The following is a 20,336-nucleotide window of genomic DNA, read 5'->3' as shown; positions in this document are numbered from 1 at the left end:
ATGATTTCATCTTTGCATTTTGACATAAATGTCATTATATAAACTATTTTTCAGGATGTTCTCTACTTCCCTTTATCTTTTTCTTTTGTAAATTTATAAATATAAGTTTAAAAAATAAATTATTAATCATACTTTTTTTTTTTTAGGTTGCTATGGAGTTGATGGAGAGAGTGACTCTATTATGAGTTCAGCTTCTGAAAACTCCACTGAACCTTGGTTTTGCGATGCCTGTAAATGTGGTGTTTCCCCTAGCTGTGAACTGTGTCCTAACCAGGATGGAATTTTCAAGGAGACAGATGCTGGAAGGTTGATGTCATAATTCTGTTGGGTTAATATGTGTGCTTTATAATGTGTCTGCTTCTAAGTATTCTTTTATTCTGGTTTTCTGAGTTACACCCTTTCATTTGATCACCTTTTTGTATCTTCTTGGCATAGAGTAAATGAACAATAGGCTAAGGGTCAGGGGGGAGAGGGGGGAAGACCATGTTTTGAATATCTACATTTGCCTTTATACCCTTTATTCTATTTAATCCTCATATTAACTCCATGGTGAGGCAAGTTATAAAGTTTCTGACTTAGCACCTAAGGCTCAGATCATTTAAATAATTTTAATTTTCTCAAAACCACAAGCTGGTGAATAGTCAAGTTTGAACTCATGTCTTTTTTATTCCAAGAATATATCACAAAACCCATATAGGGATTTAAAAGAAGTTTAATTTAAAGAATTATTAAGCTATGATAAAAAAGTTACTATCAGATATAAAAGAACTCTTAAAAATTGGAAGGATAACCCCTTCTCCCAGGCTGGGGTTCAGACCTTGTGGAAAGAGAAGGTGTAGTTGCGGCTTACTGGATGACAGAGTAGTTTGCTGGTTTGGCTTGGTCAGAACTAATCTGCTTCTTAGCAAGTGCAGATGGCTGAGCACAGGTAGCAGAGGGAGCTGGGGCCCTATATGTGGTGTCTGTATTGTGAGGGCCACAGAAAAGTGATCTCCAGGCTAGGCCTGCAAGGTCACTGAGGGTGATGCGTGTGACTGGGGCAGGGCTCTGGCAGATGTCCTCCGTCTGTCCTCCATCTCTGCTGAGAAGCCCTTTCCTCTGACCATGTCCGCTAAGAAAGCTGAACATCATGCTCACTGTAAAGCAGAAATGCTTCCTGAAGGCTTCTGTCCATTGCTGCAGAGCAGATATGGGAAGGTGGGTTTGGTGTTGAGAGGCGGAGACCTATGTTCTTTTCACTATTATATGCCCACTCATCTTTATCATCACATCTGAGCCGTTGTCATCAGAACAATGTTGACCTCTCTCATGTTTTTTCTCAAGAGACTACCATCTGGGATGGGTGACTGGAATGTAAGAGTAGTCCCTAACCTTTTGTATTTTGTGGATTACTCCCCCAAACCACCTCCCACCTTCACCCCTCCATATAAGAGGAGGTGCTCAATTTTGTGTTTTGCCACATAAAGGCATTTCAGTATTTTTATCAAACATGTCTAATCTAATAAAAGGGTGATATGCTAATTAGACTGATAGACTGGACTTTTTCTGGACATCCTTCCGGACAAAGCTGCAGCGGTTGTGAGGGCCGAGGAAGGCTGGCAGCCATGGTGGCTGGCAGTGGCAGCAGCAGCAGGGTGATGGGGGCAGCGCCTTCCTCTGATCGGCCTGGTCACCTCCCGCAGAGGCAACAGCAGCGGCGGGGTGATGGGGACAGCACCTTCCCCCGATTGGCCTGGTCGCCTCCCTCAGAGGGAGGCCAGACTGTGGCTTAGGCCCGCTCCCTATGGAGAGCAGGCCTAAACCATTAGTAGGACATCCCCTGAGGGCTCCTGGACTGTGAGAGGGGACAGGCTGGGCTGAGGGACCCTCTTCAGTGCACGAATTCTCATGCACCGGGCCTCTAGTCCTATACGGGCAGTCCTCGGGTTACGTCGGACTTGACGCACATCATTTCGTGGTTATGTCGCCATCTCCCATTTATTTATATAAAAAAAAAGTTCTGTCATTTCGATGTATGTACATATGTGCTTTATGTTTTTTATTATTTATTTACCACAAGTAAAGGTCAGGAATTGTTATCTTTCTTTTAATTTTTTTTTACTGTTTCACTTCATTACTGCTGTGTATGTGCTTCATGTGAGTAACGTAGGTGCTTATGTAAGTGGGTTCTGACTTACGTCAAAAATCACAGTACATTACACAGTAGGAACGGATCTCTGACGTAACCCAAGGACCTACTGTATAATAAAAGGCTAATATGCAAATCGACCGAACGGCGTGACATGCACTGACCACCAGGGGGCAGACGTTCAACGCAGGAGCTATCCCCTGGTGGTCAGTGCACTCCCACGGCAGAAGCACCGCTCAGCCAGAAGCCCTGAGCTGAGTTCATGGCTGGCGAGCGCTGTGGCAGTGGGCGCAGGCCGGGCTGAGGGCCCCTCACCCCCCAAGTGCACGAATCTCATGCACTGGGCCGCTAGTATTTTAATAAGAATAAAACAACCTATATAAGTGATCACCATCATTTCTCATATTTTAGCATTGGAAAGGATAGGATACATTCTGTCCCAAAATAAAGGATAGGATTTTAAATTTAATAAATGTTACTTTAGTAAAGTAAAAAGTATTTTTCTTATTTTTCTCATTTTTGCCTTCATTGGTACACAGGCTCTAGAGCAAGGGTCCTCAGACTTTTTAAACGGGGCCAGTTCACTGTCCCTCAGACCGTTGGAGGGCCGGACTACAGTTTAAAAAAAACTATGAACAAATTCCTATGCACACTGCACATATCTTATTTTGAAGTAAAAAAACAAAACGGCAAAAACACCCACATGTGGCCTGCGGGCCGTAGTTTGAGGACGCCTGCTCTAGAGAAATGTTGCCATCTAACATTGTTGGGACATACTCTACCATGAACTCTTGGAGGACCCTGTTTGTGTTGATGTCTAGGAAAAAATGGCTAAACTTCTTACCTCTTCTTCCTAATTACACATTCAAAATATAAAACAAAAGAAATATATAACAAAGGATTTGATGTATCAACATGAGTCTGTGGTCTATCATAGACATGGGCATTATTTTATATTTGAACTGACTTTGGCCTAGAATTAGGAAGCTTAGTACTACTGCATTTAAACTGTGCTTTCAAGTTGGACTACCTATATATGGATTTTTGTCTTTTCTTAGTTAACTGTGATTTTAGTCAAGTTATTTAATCTTTTTGTGCCTCAGTTTCCTTAGCACTTTTGAGAAGATGAAATGAGATGATTCATGTAAATCAATTATACAGTTTTGGAAACATATTAAGTACTCATTAAATGCCTCCTTGGTTTAGCTGCTGCTGCTGCTGCTACTAATACTTTCTTATTAAAAATATTATTCTGCTTATTTAAGGTAATTATAGAGTATCAGCTGCTTAAATTCTTTCTGGTAACTCCAGTTCTGAGAGTTGAAGTTTATGGTGGCAAATTGTGGTGAATAAGGAAGCAACTTTGGAAAACACAGAGCTTCCTTTCAGGGAGGATAATTTTTCTGTTGTTTTGTTAATAACTTGAAAGTTCTATTGAAAAACTTTAAAGTAGCTGTCTCTTCATGGTATGACAATCCACAAAGCAACTGCTAAGTTGTTTCTGAATGAAGAGAAGGGAGGCCTTTTTAACCATTTAGATTTACTGAGAGATATCTGTATTGACTTCTGTGGACCTTACATATATAGGCACCTCCCTTGATCGTGCAGTCTGGCAAAAGTTCTTTTATACTATTTGGACAATTTATTTATGTTTATGTCCATACTCATCTATAGGCTATAATGGAAATTTTAGGTCTTGATAAAGTTTAAGGGATGTAACACTAGCTTGATTCAAGGGGGAAAATAAAAAAGCCAGGAAGATTTGACAAGGCCTTTAGTATTTTAGCTTCACCTGGAAAACAGGGGAAAGAATAAAAAAGGTTTTGAAATGGACCTCTATCACATGGCCTAACTAGACTTATTTCCTTGTTTCTGATGGTAGCCAGCAGTTCTACGCAGAAAATGATGTGATTGAATGTGAGAAAAACATCAGTATATTCTTGTCATTAAATTCTTATTTCATTTCTTAGAATATTTTACTCTGTCTTAAGTGGTTTAATAAACCTGATTATGGATCATATTAGACATACTCTAATATCTAGTAATATCTAGAGATAGCGTGCTAGTCACTATGCTGCAAGCACTTCACATTCATTATTATGACTTCCAAACTACCTGAGGTGCTCTGTTCCTGATAGATACTTAGTAATTTATTAGTGAATGAATAGATGAAGGACTGAAAAGAACATACTGAAAATGGATTTCCTGTGTCGTAAAGGCACTACAAGTTCAAGGCATTTAAGAATCAAATTTGATTGATTAATGTAGTTCCTATTCTGAAAGAAAGCATCTTTCTACTTAGTTTAATTTATTAAACTATGTGAATTTAAAAGAACCTAGTAGTAGTTTCTATACTAGAATGACAATTCTGACTCTTTGTTTTTCGGTAGTTTTATGTGGTGCTTGTTTTCTGCTCCTTTCCCCAATCGACATCTGTCATCATAGCTCCAAGCAAAATGGATGGTAAAGGAACACGGAAGATTATTCCTTTTTGATTTCTCGACTTGCCTTAATTACAAAGTTCTAAAGCATGTGCAGCTAAACAAGTGAACAAAAAATTATTCACAGCAGGTATTAATAAGGACCAACATTGCCTCAGCTTGTTGATATGCATTTTAATAAAGACTCATGCTAGTGTCCTCTCATGAGTGGTTGGGGAAGATGATACGCTTGTGTGCCAATCATACTGAAATGGCCGTTTGTATCTGTAGTTCTTGTGTGACTTGAACTAAGACATTTTAAGAAGGTCAGTCTGAAGCAAGCAGCCAGCTGTTAGGTTTATCAAAGATAAACTCCTGTAGAGTACAGCAGCATTTAACACATCAGTGGAGCATGAGAGAACTGTGCAAATTAAATTGAGAAAGCTGCTTGTCGAAGATGTGTATCTTTATATTGAACTCCACAGGATGCATTTGGGAGGTTGGATTAAAATACTGTATCAAGAAAAATCTCCAAACTTTGGATTTTTTTCCACTAAAAAAGATAATTTTTAAAGATTTGTAGCTATTTTCCCCAGAACCTCTATAAAATGATTCTTAGTCTTGTTTCTTTAAAACTCATAGTGCATCACAAAACAGAACCATGTAGCAACCATAGCCTCTTATGCTGTGATAAAGCAGAATTTATTGTTAATATATTCACAAGGTTAAGAGAGATTTGCCATCTCATTTTTACCCTCTTTCTTACAGAAGTGATATAGATCTGTTTAAATTTCAAAATCCAGTGATCCATCTTTTGTTTGGTTGTAAGCAAACAGAAATGGAGCGTAATATAATTTAGAAAGTTCAGAGCAACCCGGCCAGTGTTGCTCAGTGATTGAGCTTCGACCTATGAACCAGGAGGTCACAGTTTGATTCCCGGTCAGGGCACATGCCTGGGTTGTGGGCTCGATCCCTAGTAGGGGTGTGCAGGGGGCAGGCGATCAATAATTACCTCTCATGATTGATGTTTCTATTTCTCCCTCTCTCTTCTTCTCTGAAATCAATAAAAACATATTTTTTAAAAAGGTTCAGAGCAATTAAAACACACACAACAGAATTAGAATAAACTTGTGTTTGTTATTTTTAGTGTACTGAAACTTCGAGCATTCTTTGTTTAGTGTTGCAGCATCGTTCAGACTTTAAAAAAATTTTGTATGTGGGGGGATATAAATTTTAATACATAGGTTGTATGGTGAAGAGATGAGTGAGAGAGATATGACCTCCTAGATCACTGGACTAACTTATTATAACTGTTCTGTACAGTTTACTGGGAAGAGAGTCAAGATGCATATCAAAAATTGTTTTAAAATATGTCCTCAGAGGATTATCCAACAGCCTTTAGAAAAAAGTAACAAGAATAATTTTACCTAATTACTGCAGAGTAACTTCACAGTTCTTCAATGAGTATCCTTAATTCTCAAAGTACTTACAATAATGAATGTGAATACTTTTTCACATTTATGAAAATGATGTTTTGTTTCATTTGAGTAATGGTTTTGTGCAAATATTTAAGACTAACAGATAAGTGCCAAATGTAGTGAATTTTAAGTGCAAGGCAATTATAGTTGTTAACTCGCAGCTTTGGCTGAGCGGCTGGACAAGTAGTGCTTATTATATTCATTCTTTCTGTAACTAAATATCATTCTATACATGTTCCATATTCTTCAGGTGTATGTCTGAGATTTTGAAATCTGACCATAGAATTCTTTCAATAGTTATTCGAGATGGTATATATTTTATGTCTATTTTCCACATGGACATTTTATAAAAGGGTTTGATAGAAAAATCATATGTTTTCTCCTTATAGATGGGTTCACATTGTTTGTGCCCTTTATGTTCCTGGAGTAGCATTTGGAGATATTGACAAATTACGACCAGTAACACTAACTGAAATGAATTATTCCAAATATGGTGCCAAGGTGAGACAATGTTTTTGATGGTCTAAAATAGAAAGTTTTTTCTTACTAGTTTACACGGCTTTGTACTTATATTGTTGACTATAGAGATGCTTGTTAGTAATCATACTGTTTGTATAGAAGTTAGCACTAAATCATTATTTATAGTAAAGTTTTCTCATATCTAAAATGGAAATACTTATAGTACCTCATTCACATATTAGTGTGGAATATTGTTCAATGATATTAATATGTGCAAAGTGCTTAGAATAGTGCCTAGCACATAGTAAGCCCTCAAATAATATTATCATCATTATTATGTTGGTGGAATTTTGGTTTGTTTGAATCACATAAAGAATTTTTTTTTTCATATACACCCTTGGCTTGCCTACTGTTGTTTGTATTGATATAATATTGGTTCACTACTTGTATCTTGTGGATGCTTTGTAAGAGAATGCAATCTTCTAGAAATATTTGTATTCTGAGTTCTTTCCTGTTATTCCATTGTAGGAGTGTAGCTTCTGTGAAGACCCTCGTTTTGCTAGAACTGGAGTTTGCATTAGCTGTGATGCAGGGATGTGCAGAGCCTATTTCCATGTGACTTGCGCCCAGAAGGAAGGCCTGCTTTCGGAGGCAGCAGCAGAAGAGGTAGGTTTATTTAAACCTATAGTTGATGAATATGTTCATCAAGCTTCTCATGACTGTTATATCCTACATCAGGTATCATCATAAATTAAACTTAAAAGTTTATTTGCCTAGATCACTGGTCTAAAACTTAAAGAGTTAACAATATACCAGTATATGAGTTTTTTTCAGTTTTAAAGCAAGTCAGATGCTTGGAAAACTGGTTAAAATTTTGGTAGTGAGATCTAAGAGATGAAATGAAACATAATCCAAAGTGTTTTAAAGCATTAAAATGTCAGCATATCCTACATAATAAAAGGCTAATATGCAAATGACCAAATGGTGGAATGACCGGTCACTATGATGTGCGCTGACTACCAGGGGGCAGACACTCAACGCAGGAGCTGCCCCCTGGTGGTCAGTGTGCTCCCACAGGGGGAGCGCTGCTCAGCCAGAAACCGGGCTCACGGCTGGTGAGCACAGCGGCAGTGGTGGGAGCCTCTCCTGCCTCCGTGGCAATGCTAAGGATGTCCGACTGACGGCTTAGGCCCACTAAGCCGTCAGTCAGACATCCTTCCAGGGCTCCCAGACTGCTAGAGGGTGCAGGCCAGGCTGAGGGGACGCCCCCTTCCAACTGCACGAATTTCATGCACCGGGCCTCTAGTTTTATATGAGAGTCTGAAATTGTATTTGGGTAATAATCTTGCTCTGTTACTCTCTAAATAAAATCACTACCTTGTCTTTAGAATCTGCATTTCTATCTCTTTACAGTTATTTTTAATTCTATAATTTTCCTTCTAAGTTTATTGCCGTTAGATTAAGCAATCAGTTATTTTAAAAGTGTGTTTTGGAAGCTCCTTAATATTCTATCAAGGGGTCTGTGAGGTTAACCCTTTGCACTCGCTTGCTTTTTTTCTCGATTCCTTTATTCTAATGCTAACCGTGTCGAGTCACACTCGACATCCGAGTGCAAAAGGTTAAAGCTATTTTCATGACAATATGAAAATGTTATATACTGTTTTCTTAATTCTCTCACAAGCAACAGTGGAGATATCCAGAGGTAATATAACATAATAATATGATCAGGATAGTTTATCCCCACTTTGACTGGGTTCCACTCCATTGGAAGGAGGAACAAGGAGAGTAAGAGTGGGCAGCTTTCTTTCAAGGGCATGGAAATTTCACACCTCATTGGCTGGATCTTATCACATGGTTATATCTATCTGCAGGGAGGCTGGAGCAGAGCATTTCCAACCGGATAGCCATGGATGCAGTAAAAACTCAGAGGGTTCTAGTACTAACTGAAGAAAAGGGGAGAATAGATATTAGAAAGCAGTGGTTTTTATAGTAGTTAATATTTGCTTGATATATCTGTTTCATTCTCTAAACAATATTCAGTTATCCTAGCTTTAGAATTAGGGTTTATTGCCTCTCAATCCAAAATTAACTGATTAAAACAGAACAAAAATTATTTGGGCTACTTACTCATTTTCAGATATCTTTTAGAACAGAGAAGACTGATCTTTTCCCTAAGTCAATGCTTAACTAATGCTTAACTCACCCATGCAAACATGAATCCTACCTGATAATTCAATTTCAAGCTTCCCTACTTTAAAACAATAGAATAATACTTTAGATCTGGCCATGTGGCTAAGGTTCAATATAATTTTTATTTCCACTTAGCATTTTCTGTCACCAGGATTTAAAGCATGTCATGAAAAAGGTGTGTGTGTGTGTGTGTGTGTGTGTGTGTGTGTGTGTGTGTATGTGTGTGTGTTTGAATGCACTCATGTAGCTACGTTTTTGTATTTTATTTTTATAGCCATATGAAGTAGTTATTATTAAGTCCATTTTACTAATGAATTGTTTAGCAACTGTGTGAAGCTGCAAAACCAGTAAATGATAGAGCTAAAATTTGAATCTAGGGTTTTATATTTCTAATTCTGTGACCTTATCCACAGCATTATAGTATGACATCTGTGGATACCACCCTACAGAATTACATTGTATGTTTTTTTCTATGTTAAGGACACCTTAGATTCTTTTTTAATTATTATTTCTCTTTCTATTTTTATTTGTGTGTGTGTGTGTGTGTGTTTTGTTTTTTGTTTTTGTTTTTAGTGTTATCATTTTTCTTTGGGTTGTAAAACCCCACCTTACTAATAGACCCTTTTACTATAACTTAGATAAAAACTTTATGGGTAGCTTATCTTTATTTCTCCTCCTTACAATGTCTTGTTATTTCATTAGCAGTCACATCGTAGATTACTTTTTTAGGCTATGTAGTTAAAAAATAGTCCTGTTTCTGATAGAGTAAGTTGTTTTCTTTCTTTCTTCCTCCCTTCTTTCCTCTCCACACGACCTCCCTCCCCTCCCTTCTATCCCTTTCCCATCCCTCCCTCCCTTCCTTCCTTTCCTTAAATTAGGGGGGGAAAAGGCTAGTACTATGAAAGATGGCTATGAGAGCATTGTGTTTCCATTTGAGGTTTTAGGGTTATATAAAGAGTTAGAGGGGATACCTAAAGTGTTTTATTGACAGGGCCTGGTCTTCCTAATCCATTTTTGTCCTGGGTAGAATCTGTCCATGCATTGGTAGCTAGTTGGACATGTCCCACTTATCTTGTTGGCTAGTTCTGTATTTTCTTAATATATTGTTGTTTTACCATCTTAATCTATAACTTTGATGTTTAGTGATAATTTTTACTTAAGGTTATTAAAATCCTATTTATTTTAAACAGAACTTTTAATATTTAATTTATGGATTAAATATACAACATAAAAGTTGACTTAAGTATTTTTAAATCCATAAGGCACTTTTAAGAAAAAAAAATTGTTAATTTGACATTGACATGCAGAATTAAGTTTCTAAAGAAGCAGTTTTTATTACTATGTGTATAAATTACTTTTATAATTTATTTTAGAAATAATACTGTTGGTGAGTTTTTAAAAAATTATCTCTTGTGTTAGGTTTCCTATAACCTTTTGGAGTAAAAAATGTTTACTTTCTTTCCCTGTTTTTTTTATATAGGATATAGCAGATCCATTTTTTGCTTATTGCAAGCAACATGCAGATAGGTTAGATAGAAAGTGGAAGAGAAAAAACTACTTGGCTCTACAATCTTACTGTAAAATGTCTTTACAAGAAAGAGAGAAGCAGCTATCACCAGAAGCACAGGTATGGAATTTATGCCAAACTCATGTTTATTTGAGGTTATGTATTTCAGATCTCACGTGTGTTTGCCAATGGCATATGAAATATAGTGATGAAATTTGGTTAGTTGCTTAGGAAATGGGTTGTCATTAAGTTAAATGGCGAGTATAGTTTATGGCTAAATACATTGCTCCTCAGCTAGTCAACAGAGCAACCATTTATAAAGCATGTTTCCAAATACACTGAGAAACATGGCTTAGAAGAAATTATTCTATCCATGCAATATGTCAACCACATCTTTTTCAGTCTGTTCTGATGTTTATGCAAAGGATTTGATCAGTTTGCCCATCATTTAAAATGTATTTCTGTGTAAATTAGGTAAATTTATGGACACTATTGCAGTTATTAAGAAGAGAAAACTTCAGCTTAATGAAATTAATTTATGACAACTCTGATCATAGAGTAGGACAGTTATTACTAGGGGTAGACATAATTTACTGTAACCCAAGAATTATGCAGTATATCTTAAGGACCAGTATACCTCAAGGACCATGGATAGCTATTACTTGCCTTGACATAGGGAATTCAAGTATCTTTACTTTCTCTAAGCATGGAGGTAAAAATTTTAAGGAGTACATTCCGTTTTAATATCTTTTAAAATTTGTATACATATTTTTATAGGCAAGGATCAATGCCCGGCTTCAGCAGTATCGTGCCAAAGCAGAACTAGCTCGATCTACCAGACCCCAGGCCTGGGTTCCAAGGGAAAAATTGCCCAGACCACTCACTAGCAGTGCTTCAGCCATTCGGAAACTGATGCGGAAAGCAGAACTAATGGGGATCAGCACAGATATCTTCCCAGTGGACAATTCAGATACTAGTTCTAGTGTGGATGGAAGGAGAAAGCATAAGCAACCTGCTCTCACTGCTGATTTTGTGAATTATTATTTTGGTCAGTATAGACACAGATGCATGCACATTTTCAATGAAAACAATTTGCTAATGAAAATATTTGATATGCTGTCAATTTTTAATTTATTAGTCATGATGCATGTATCAAGCAGAAGCATGTTTATTTTCCTAATAATCTGTGGGTCGTTGTAAAATGCTAGGTTCATATCTTTGTGAATAGAGTTAAAAGTGTTTTAGACAATGTAGGTTTATCCATGTGACATTTCTATGGCTAGCTTCTTCCTTTGTGTATTTTGTATATCAGCTTTTATTTTCTACTAAAGTAAAATTGGATATTTAATTTAAATAGAGAGAAATATGCGCATGATTCAAATTCAGGAAAACATGGCTGAACAAAAGAATATAAAGGATAAATTAGAGAATGAACAAGAAAAGCTTCATGTGGAATATAATAAGGTAAGTTGGCTGCAGGACAAATAATATAATAGATCTTATTGATGATTTTTTTGGTTATTTTTACAGCATTACTACTTACCTTTCATTTTGAAATTCTTCTGGAGTTTTTAGGCCCTTCTCTACAACTCCCACCTCTCATTATCTTCTCTAACACTTATTGGGCACTTGCTATGTTATGTGCCAGTCACAATTTTGAGAACTTCACGTGTATTCATTCATTTAATTCTCACGCAACTGTGTAATGTGGATTATGCCCATTTTCAGAGAAGGGAACTCCTAAACAGGTGAAGTAATTTGCGTAGGCTCATGCAGGCCTTCAAGTCATAGAGTGGTGTTTGAGACTAAGCAGTCTGACTCCGTTCTTTATTCCTAATCCCTGAAATATGGAACTTCTCTAAGTTTGTAGAAAACTTGGAAACTTACTATTAAATTACTATTTTTATCTTGAATTGTAATGTTATTTTTGATTAAAAAAAACACACAAAACTTCCCGGTTAAAATTTTTATTCTACCTCCTCATTCTAATGATGAGGGAGCTCAAAAAGAGAGATCATATAAAAGCAAGATGTGGCTAAAATGTTAGGTAGTAAGTAACATTAACATTTGGTATTGACTTATCGTTAGATAACATTTTAAGTGATAAAAAATTAGTAGGAAGAAATATCCCATAATTAACCACACAATAGTGAAAGAATACTGGATTAGATTCAGGAGACCTGGGGGTTCTTGCTAGTTCTATGATCTTGGCCAAGTCAACAAAACACTATGTTTCTTGGTTTTCTCATTGGGATATAGTAGAAATGCTTTTTGATAGTCACAAGAATTAATTGGCAAAATGTGTGTGAAATTATATAGTAAACTATAGAAATATATAAATGTAGGTATCATTGTCATTAGGAAAAATGCTTACATTTTGTTGAGTCTTCTTAACTGATTGGATACATCTCTCAGTGGTGTGTGACTTGAATGTATTAAAACTATATGGAATATGAATATAAATATTTTTGATATTGATAAATTACATTCTAATGGTTTGCTAATTTGAATTATTGCATTGTAGCTATGTGAATCTTTAGAAGAACTACAAAACCTGAATGGGAAACTTCGAAGTGAAGGGCAAGGAATATGGGCCTTACTGGGCAGAATTACAGGGCAGGTTAGTTTCTTTCCATTTGCTATCTTCTTCTATTCTTGTTCTCCATTTTATTTTCAAAAATCAGATCTCTGATACAACTGCTACTTTGCTAACTGAAGAATTCTATTTAATTTGGGCCAACTAATCCTCTTGGATAATGATTTCTTCCTGAAATACATATAGAGCATTAAAATCTGCCTCCATAGAACCTGTAGCTTAATTTGGTTGTTTTAACAGCTGTCTCGTTTGCAGAATTTTTTCATTTGCTCTAACCGAGTGACTTGGGATTGTGATGAAGTTAAGATTTGAAGCATGAGTTAACTCCTACCACATTCCTCACCCCCAACCTCAATTTAGCAGTTTTAAATTCTTTGTCATATTTTCTTCTGACTTGTTCTTATATTGTTATTTTGTGTTTTTAAAAAATATTTCTTATTGATTTTTTTTTTTAGAGAGAGGAAGGGAGAGGGAGAGAGAAAGAAACAGATGTAAAAATTTTTTAAATGTAAAATTTAAAAGGCTAATGGAGAGATGAGATTCATTTTCATATTGATTTGCTTTTGAGCTGTGTAAGAAATGATTTGTGAAACTTTAAAATATAGTTTTTCCCCTTTAGCAGGTATTAAAATTACTTTACCCTTGAACATTTTAGCCTGTGCTTTTGTTGAAAAGAAGAATCATTGCCAAATGGATTTCTTTGAATGTTCTTTTTTTTTAAGTACAGTGTATATAATTCATAAATTAAGAATTCATTCAAGTAATTTCAGTTATATTTTTTAAGGATGATGGAGACTCACTGTGGTCCTTTCATTTTGAAAGTAGTTTTGTTTGTGAACAATGATTTTCAAAGAAAAGATATTTTTCATTATACTCATTTCACAGGTTAACAAAGACTCAAATTCATCGTACAATGTGTGTAGACATATTATTTTAGGAAGCAATACACACTGATATGTATTGTGACATGCTAGTTTTGAGGAATGCATTTGTGAATAGGATGTATGTGGCTTATCTATATATATAAAAGCCTAAGCGACTGTTATGACCGAATGACCAGAACAACAGGAACGACCAGTCGACCTGTCGCTATGACATACACTGACCACCAGGGGGAAGGTGCTCAAGGAAGGAGCTGCCCCCTGGTGGTCAGTACCCTCCCACAGCCAACCTCCCATGGCCGGCCAACCTCCCATGGTCTTTCCCCCCTGGCCAGCCCGCCAACCTCCCATGGTTCCTCCCCCACTCTACCCCCCGGCCGGCAGGCCCCAATCAGCCCGGCCCCGATCAGCTCAGCCCCGATCGGGACTGGGCGAGACGGCCCTGATTGCCAGACTGGCCTAGGGACCCCACTCGTGCACGATTTTGTGCACCTGGCCTCTAGTAATGAAGAATACAGTTTAAAAGCTGAGAATGAATACTTGCTTATGCAGAACTGACCTTTGTTTCTATCAATAGGTTGTTGATGGATTTTTTGAAGATTATGGTGTTTTATATATATATTAGAGGCCTGGTGCATGAAAATCGTGCACTTGCTGGGGGGGGTGTCCCCTCAGCTCGTCCGTCCTGCACCCTCTCACAGTCCGGAAGCCCTTGGGTGATGTCCAACTGACAGATATCCTTAGCGCTGCCGCGGAGGCGGGAGAGGCTCCTATCACCACTGCTGTGTTTGCCAACCGTGAGCCCAGCTTCTGGCTGAGTGGCGCTCCCCCTGTGGGAGCACACTGACCACCAGGGGGCAGCTCCTGTGTTGAGCGTCTGCCCCCAGGTGGTCAGTGTGTGTCATAGTGACCGGTCATTCTGCTGTTTGGTCGATTTGCATATTAGCCTTTTATTATATAGGAAATTTATTGATTGAGAGAGAGAGCAACATTGATTTTTGTTGTTCCACTTATTCATGCATTCATTTCTTGTATGTGTCCTGACTGGGGATAGAACCCATGATCTTGGCGTATCAGGATGGGATGACACTCTAACCAACTGAGCTACCTGGCTAGGGCTGGTGTTTTGTATTTTATATTTAGAGAATTTAATGTTGAGTACAAGCCTATTATTAGTTTATTTGCCAAGCTAGCATTATCTTTTGGCTTGATTTGCAAGTTAGTTTCGTAAGAATCTGCTATAAAAGGGCATTTCCATTTATTAAATGACTTTTAACAGAAGCTCTGATTTCCTTGTGCAAATATAAAATGCACAGCAGAGGTAGAATTCATTTGTACTGCTTGCATGACACTTTTTTTCCAGTTGGTTGAACAGATGCCGGCCCACTGGGCCACTGAGAAATGACTTTGATAGATGGTTGCTGTCTGAGAAGCCAGCATACTACAGATTAGTAGAAACCCAAAGAGATTCTCATTCGCTTTGTGGAGAGTTTGGTCCAATAAGATAATTTTTCTAATTAACCTAGGGAGCACCAGTGTAGTTGGGATACTGAGGAAAATAAACGGCTTCAATATTCTTTTTGTCAATGTACTGTGTGTATTTTTTTTTAATGTTCTTAAATGCTTGTCCTTGTCTTTCACTTTTTAAAGCTAAAGTACAAGTTTAATTTTCATAATGTTTTAGTGTTCCCCTGAAAATGATGGAAGTAGCTGTGAAACAAAAACTCATTTTAATTATTTTTCCTGTGTAATAGCTGGTAAAACATTTCCCCTCATAATCCTAGCACTTTCAGTTGACTAGAGTGGCATAGAGGGGAAAATGTTGCAATAAACTGTATTTGTTCAAACCAATAGAAGTTGAACATACCGGCAATTTTGCGGGCACCCAAGGAGCGAAAACCAAGTAAAAAAGAAGGAGGCGCACAAAAGACATCTATTCTTCCTACAGTACTTTATAGGCAAGTAATGAAATTATGGCAGATTGATATCGTGTGTTTTTAAGCTAATACTTTTTAGTAACAAAATACTTCAAGTATTTGAGAATGAATTATGTCCACACCAGAATTTAAGTTAAATGCATTTAAAATTATTTTTATTAATACCTTAATCAAAAATGTTTTCAAGTGTAATGATAGAAGAGATTTTTACTCATCGTTTAATAAGATAAATGAAATGACTCTTTGTATCTTTTAAATAACTGAGGATATACGTGCATAAGCTTTATGGAAATGAACGATCCTCTTTGGGGAATTGGAAAATGACTTTAAATAATGTAGATGATTATTTTTATAAATAATTAAACAATACATTAGATAAATAGGAATTTTTATTTTACTTGAGTAAGTTTTAGAGTTCTGCATGTGTTTTTAGGTTTTGATGGCTATCATATATATGTGTGTGTGTATATATATATGTATCTCCTGAATTATTGCCTTTGTGCAGTGGTGGGTAATGAAGATAGGTTTTAAATTTGAACCTGTCTACATTTTTCTCTCTCTATGCTAAGCTTTAATAATTTTGATAATTTTGTTTCCAGACGTATTTTTTTTTTGGCTTAATATTTTACAGTGTCCACCATTATAGTAATTTTACATAGTCAAGACTTCTTTCCATACCTTAATGGGTTACAATATTTTCTTTTTCCTTCTTTCCTCCTTCCCTCCCTCCCTCCCTCCCTTCCTCCCTTCCATTTTTCCCTTTTTATTGAATTTATTGGGGTGACACTGGTTAAGAAAATTATATAGGTGCACAATTCCACAACCTGTCATCTGTACACTGTATTTGTGTTCACCACCCCAAATGATTTTTTTTATTGTTAATCCTCACCCGAGGATACTTTTCAGAGCGATGGAGGGAGGGGAAGAGAGAAAGAGAGAGAAACATTGATGTGAGAGAGACACATGGATTGGTTGCCTCCCGCACATGCCTTGACCGGTGTCCGGGATTAAAGCTGCAACCCAGGTATGTGCCTTTGACTGAAAATCGAACCCTCAACCCTTGGGGGCTCAAGCCTATACTCTTATCCACTGAGCTATACTGTCCAGAGCTCAAAGGATCTTTTTAAAAAAATATATTTTTATTGATTTCGGAAAGGAAGAGAGAGGGAGAGAAAGTTAGAAACATCAATGATGAGAGAGCATCATTGATTGGCTGCCCACTGCACACTCTCTACTGGGAATGGAGCCCACAACCCAGGCATGTACCCTGACCAGGAATGTAACTGTGACCTCCTGGTTCACAGGTTGATGCTCAACCACTGAGCCACACAGGCTGGGATTTTTTTTTTTAACTGATTAAACGAGAAAAGTTTAGAAGATGCTAGATTTATTTGTGTGTATATATACATACATAAATGTGAATATTCATGTAACCTGCGTATATGCTTATGTAATACATAACTTTGCCTACAACCTCTTCCTTTTACAGAACTAGTAGCTATAGCCACAGTATCAATCTTTATACTTATTTTCCATTCCTGTTTGAAGGCTCCCTCTGTAGGTAATAGCAAATAACTTCCTTGAAATGTGGAAAAAGCCCCATTAGTGTCTTAGTGTACTGTGTGAAGACTAACACATTCTCAATCCAGCTTTTTCCAAACAAAACTTGTTCATTTAAAAGTATTCTTCTAAGTTTTATCTCTACAGTTAATTTTTACTTTTGACTATATTATAGGTGATTTTTTTTTTTTTTACTCTGAACAATTTTGAGACCAAATACTGGTGGTGGTGGTGCTGGTTGTTGTTGTTGTGTGTGTATGATCTTTTTTTTTTCTAGGATTGTTTAAAAAATTCAAAAATCATTGCTGTTTCTGCACATGGATAGCTCTTTTAGATTCTCTTCCCTTAGTCTTTACATTCCCAATATTAATAAATATACTCTAGATTTTCAGGACATGGTGTGTGTGCTCTCAGTAGTTGCCTTTTTGCACAAGAAAAGTTAGATTCCTTAAAAACAAACAAAAATCCAAAATAACAGTAACGCCAATAGTAAAACTCCCCATTCTCTGCAGTAAATATATATAGTATATTTTTAAGATGCAAAGTCTGATTTTGAAAAGAGACATGTATATATGTACCTTATTTACATGTTGGAGGCTCTTTGAAAGATTTATAATTAATGGTAGGAAAGAAACTGAATTTTGTTTGTAACATTACTTCCTTTGTAGTTTTAGAGAGGTAGAAAATTGAAATTTTTGTTTAATAATGTATATTTTTAGAGAAAAATGTGGCTAATGTTAAATGGGTTTTAAGTGATAAAATTAAGATAAAGATGTTGAGAATAAATATCTCCTATATGCCCTGCTCCAAAAGGTTTGTCTCTAACACTATTTAAATTTATACTAGATTCATGCTATTTTTAAAAGTATTTAGAATTAATAATTACTTATTGACATTACAAAAAGTTTTATTTTGAAAAAATATTTGACTTCAACAAAAAGAAATGTTAGTACAAAATTTTGAAATTTAAAAAAATTGCTACCAATTAACTGTTCTATGATAATTATTATTCTAATACTTTATTTGCTGCCTCTATTCAAAGTTGTGGAATTTGTAAGAAGAACCATGACCAGCATCTTCTTTTGCTGTGTGATACCTGTAAACTCCATTACCATCTTGGATGTCTGGACCCTCCTCTTACAAGGATGCCGAGAAAGACCAAAAACAGTTATTGGTAAGTACAATGGAGAGGATTTAGATGTTAGAATTGGGTTGGCTTCATTTCAACAGTGTAAGATGACATGTTATATTGCTTCATAATAAAGTGTGTGGCACATTTTAAAGTTGATACTTTCATAAGTATTTTATTCAACTCTATTGAGGTATATCGACAAAAATGGAATATATACTTTAAGGTGTACAAGTCAATGATTTGATTGTAAAATAATCATAACAACCAAGTTAATTAATATATTCATAACCTCACATTGTTATTGTTTTCTGTTTTTGTGATAAAAATGCTTCTGATATACATGTTTATAATAGTATTATATGAATAATACAGTAATAGTTTTTTTTTGAGAAATGAATTTTAAGTTAATGGAGGCTGTTTTGGTATTTTAGTGGATCTTAAAGCATAAATTCTGTCTAGTGTGTTTATAATTCTCTTTTACTTTATTATAAGAATTTCTCAAATGCTTTATTTGTTTTGAAATGGAATTAATTTATCAAGAATTTGCCTCCATATTCATGCTTTTATTTGTAATTTTCTATTTTATTTCTAAATTAGTGTCACTGAAGGCTTTACATCTGGTATTTGTCATTTGTGCTAGTTACATATAAGTTAAACTATTCTTCGCAAATCTAGAAACATTTGACATGTTTCTTAATTATTTTTTTTTCCTTAACCTGGGCATATTGAATCACTACAGATGTTTGATAAAAGTTTATGATAACTATGTTGAGTTCTATCCTTGTCTTAATTTTAGTCCAAGGGAGAGACAGATGTTCAGATTTTAATAGGTTGATTCTATATAGGAAGAATATGGGACGCAAAAAACTTTGGAATGGACATGATATTTTTTTAATACAAACTACCTTTCTAGTTTTAGAAGAGAATGAACCCCAAATTCTTAAGTGATAGTCTATACAAAAAGCCGTGTGTGTTTCTCAAACATATTAAACATGTTTTTTACCTCACTGTTGTATCTCATGAAGCTATCTCTGTTCATTGTATTAGGAATCTTACATTTTTTTCTCACCATTATACAGGATTAATTTTCATAATGTTCTTTCGTCAGTTTGTCATGAGACACTCATACTTGTCTGCTCTTCTCGAATATAGTGGACTGTATTTCTTTTGATATTTATGTGCTTTTTAAACCAGAATTTAAGAAGATACTGCTATATCTTATCGGAATGCCAGCAGTATTAATAAGTATCCTAAGTGAGTTTCTAAAATGAAAGCCATTTTATTAGTCTCCAGGGACAGGGTGCTTAAGCCATGATCATGGACATGGAGATGTATAGTTCTCTCCTTAAGTGGGGTTAGGAACTTGTCTGCAAGCTCTGGTTTTAGTGGGTGAGAGTTTCTGGAATAACTTTAGATGAAAGAGCTGGGTCATTGAGGCAAACAATGTCCCCACGAACTGGGACCTTGGCTTCACTCCTCAGGACCGAGCCCCCCAGGTTTTACTCTTTTTGCAACCAGCTAGGACATTAAGAAAGGGACTGTCTGCATCTTCAAAGGGAGAGAGGGACTCCAGAACCCATAATAGCCCTATCTGAAAAAGACTAAAAAGGCCCAACTGATGGTTCCACATGGAAGATATCTTGTGACTATAAAAGAACCCCAGGTGACTCGTCATAGCAGGTGAAAGGTTAATTTTTAAATTGACACAAGAGTCACCTACTCAGTCTTAACAGAACATATGAGACCCTTGACATCCTTGGCTTGTACCAATATGGGGGAAAACAGGCAGCCTAAAATATAATATTTTAACCCACCTCTCAGCTGCCACCTTTAAGATTGTTTAGTTTCTCAACAATTCCTGGTAATGCCAGGATGTCCTGCTCCCTTAATGGGAAGTGATTTAATGATGGCCCTAGGTATTAATATCCAATTTCTTAGTTTAACCCAGAAAAATGGCCACTCTGTAACCAAGGCTCAGCCAACCCTCAGTTAGATTCCATCCCATCCCATATATACTCTGCCATCAACCCAATAGTCTGGGAGAAGGA

The 20,336-nt window shown here is 36.3% G+C and overlaps 1 protein-coding gene across 6 annotated transcripts in view; it reads left to right on the top strand.

Annotated features, from left to right (window-relative positions):
- Positions 1–20,336, top strand: part of PHF14 (PHD finger protein 14) — a 158,425-nt gene that overhangs the window by 25,548 nt on the left and 112,541 nt on the right. For all 6 annotated transcript variants that reach the window (XM_079786511.1, XM_079786514.1, XM_079786509.1 and 3 more), the window contains 9 exons: positions 147–306; positions 6,416–6,527; positions 7,014–7,151; positions 10,156–10,302; positions 10,960–11,230; positions 11,540–11,646; positions 12,707–12,802; positions 15,514–15,617; positions 18,199–18,330. In XM_079786511.1, the coding sequence (XP_079642637.1) occupies positions 147–306; positions 6,416–6,527; positions 7,014–7,151; positions 10,156–10,302; positions 10,960–11,230; positions 11,540–11,646; positions 12,707–12,802; positions 15,514–15,617; positions 18,199–18,330 (1,267 nt within the window). The remainder of the gene's footprint in view (positions 1–146; positions 307–6,415; positions 6,528–7,013; positions 7,152–10,155; positions 10,303–10,959; positions 11,231–11,539; positions 11,647–12,706; positions 12,803–15,513; positions 15,618–18,198; positions 18,331–20,336) is intronic.

The sequence above is a fragment of the Cnephaeus nilssonii genome, assembly GCF_951640355.1.
Source record: "Cnephaeus nilssonii genome assembly, chromosome: 12".
NCBI classification, from domain to species: Eukaryota; Metazoa; Chordata; class Mammalia; order Chiroptera; family Vespertilionidae; genus Cnephaeus; species Cnephaeus nilssonii.
The sequence above is the reverse complement of the archived record's forward strand: the minus strand, read 5'-3'. Positions and strand labels throughout refer to the sequence as shown.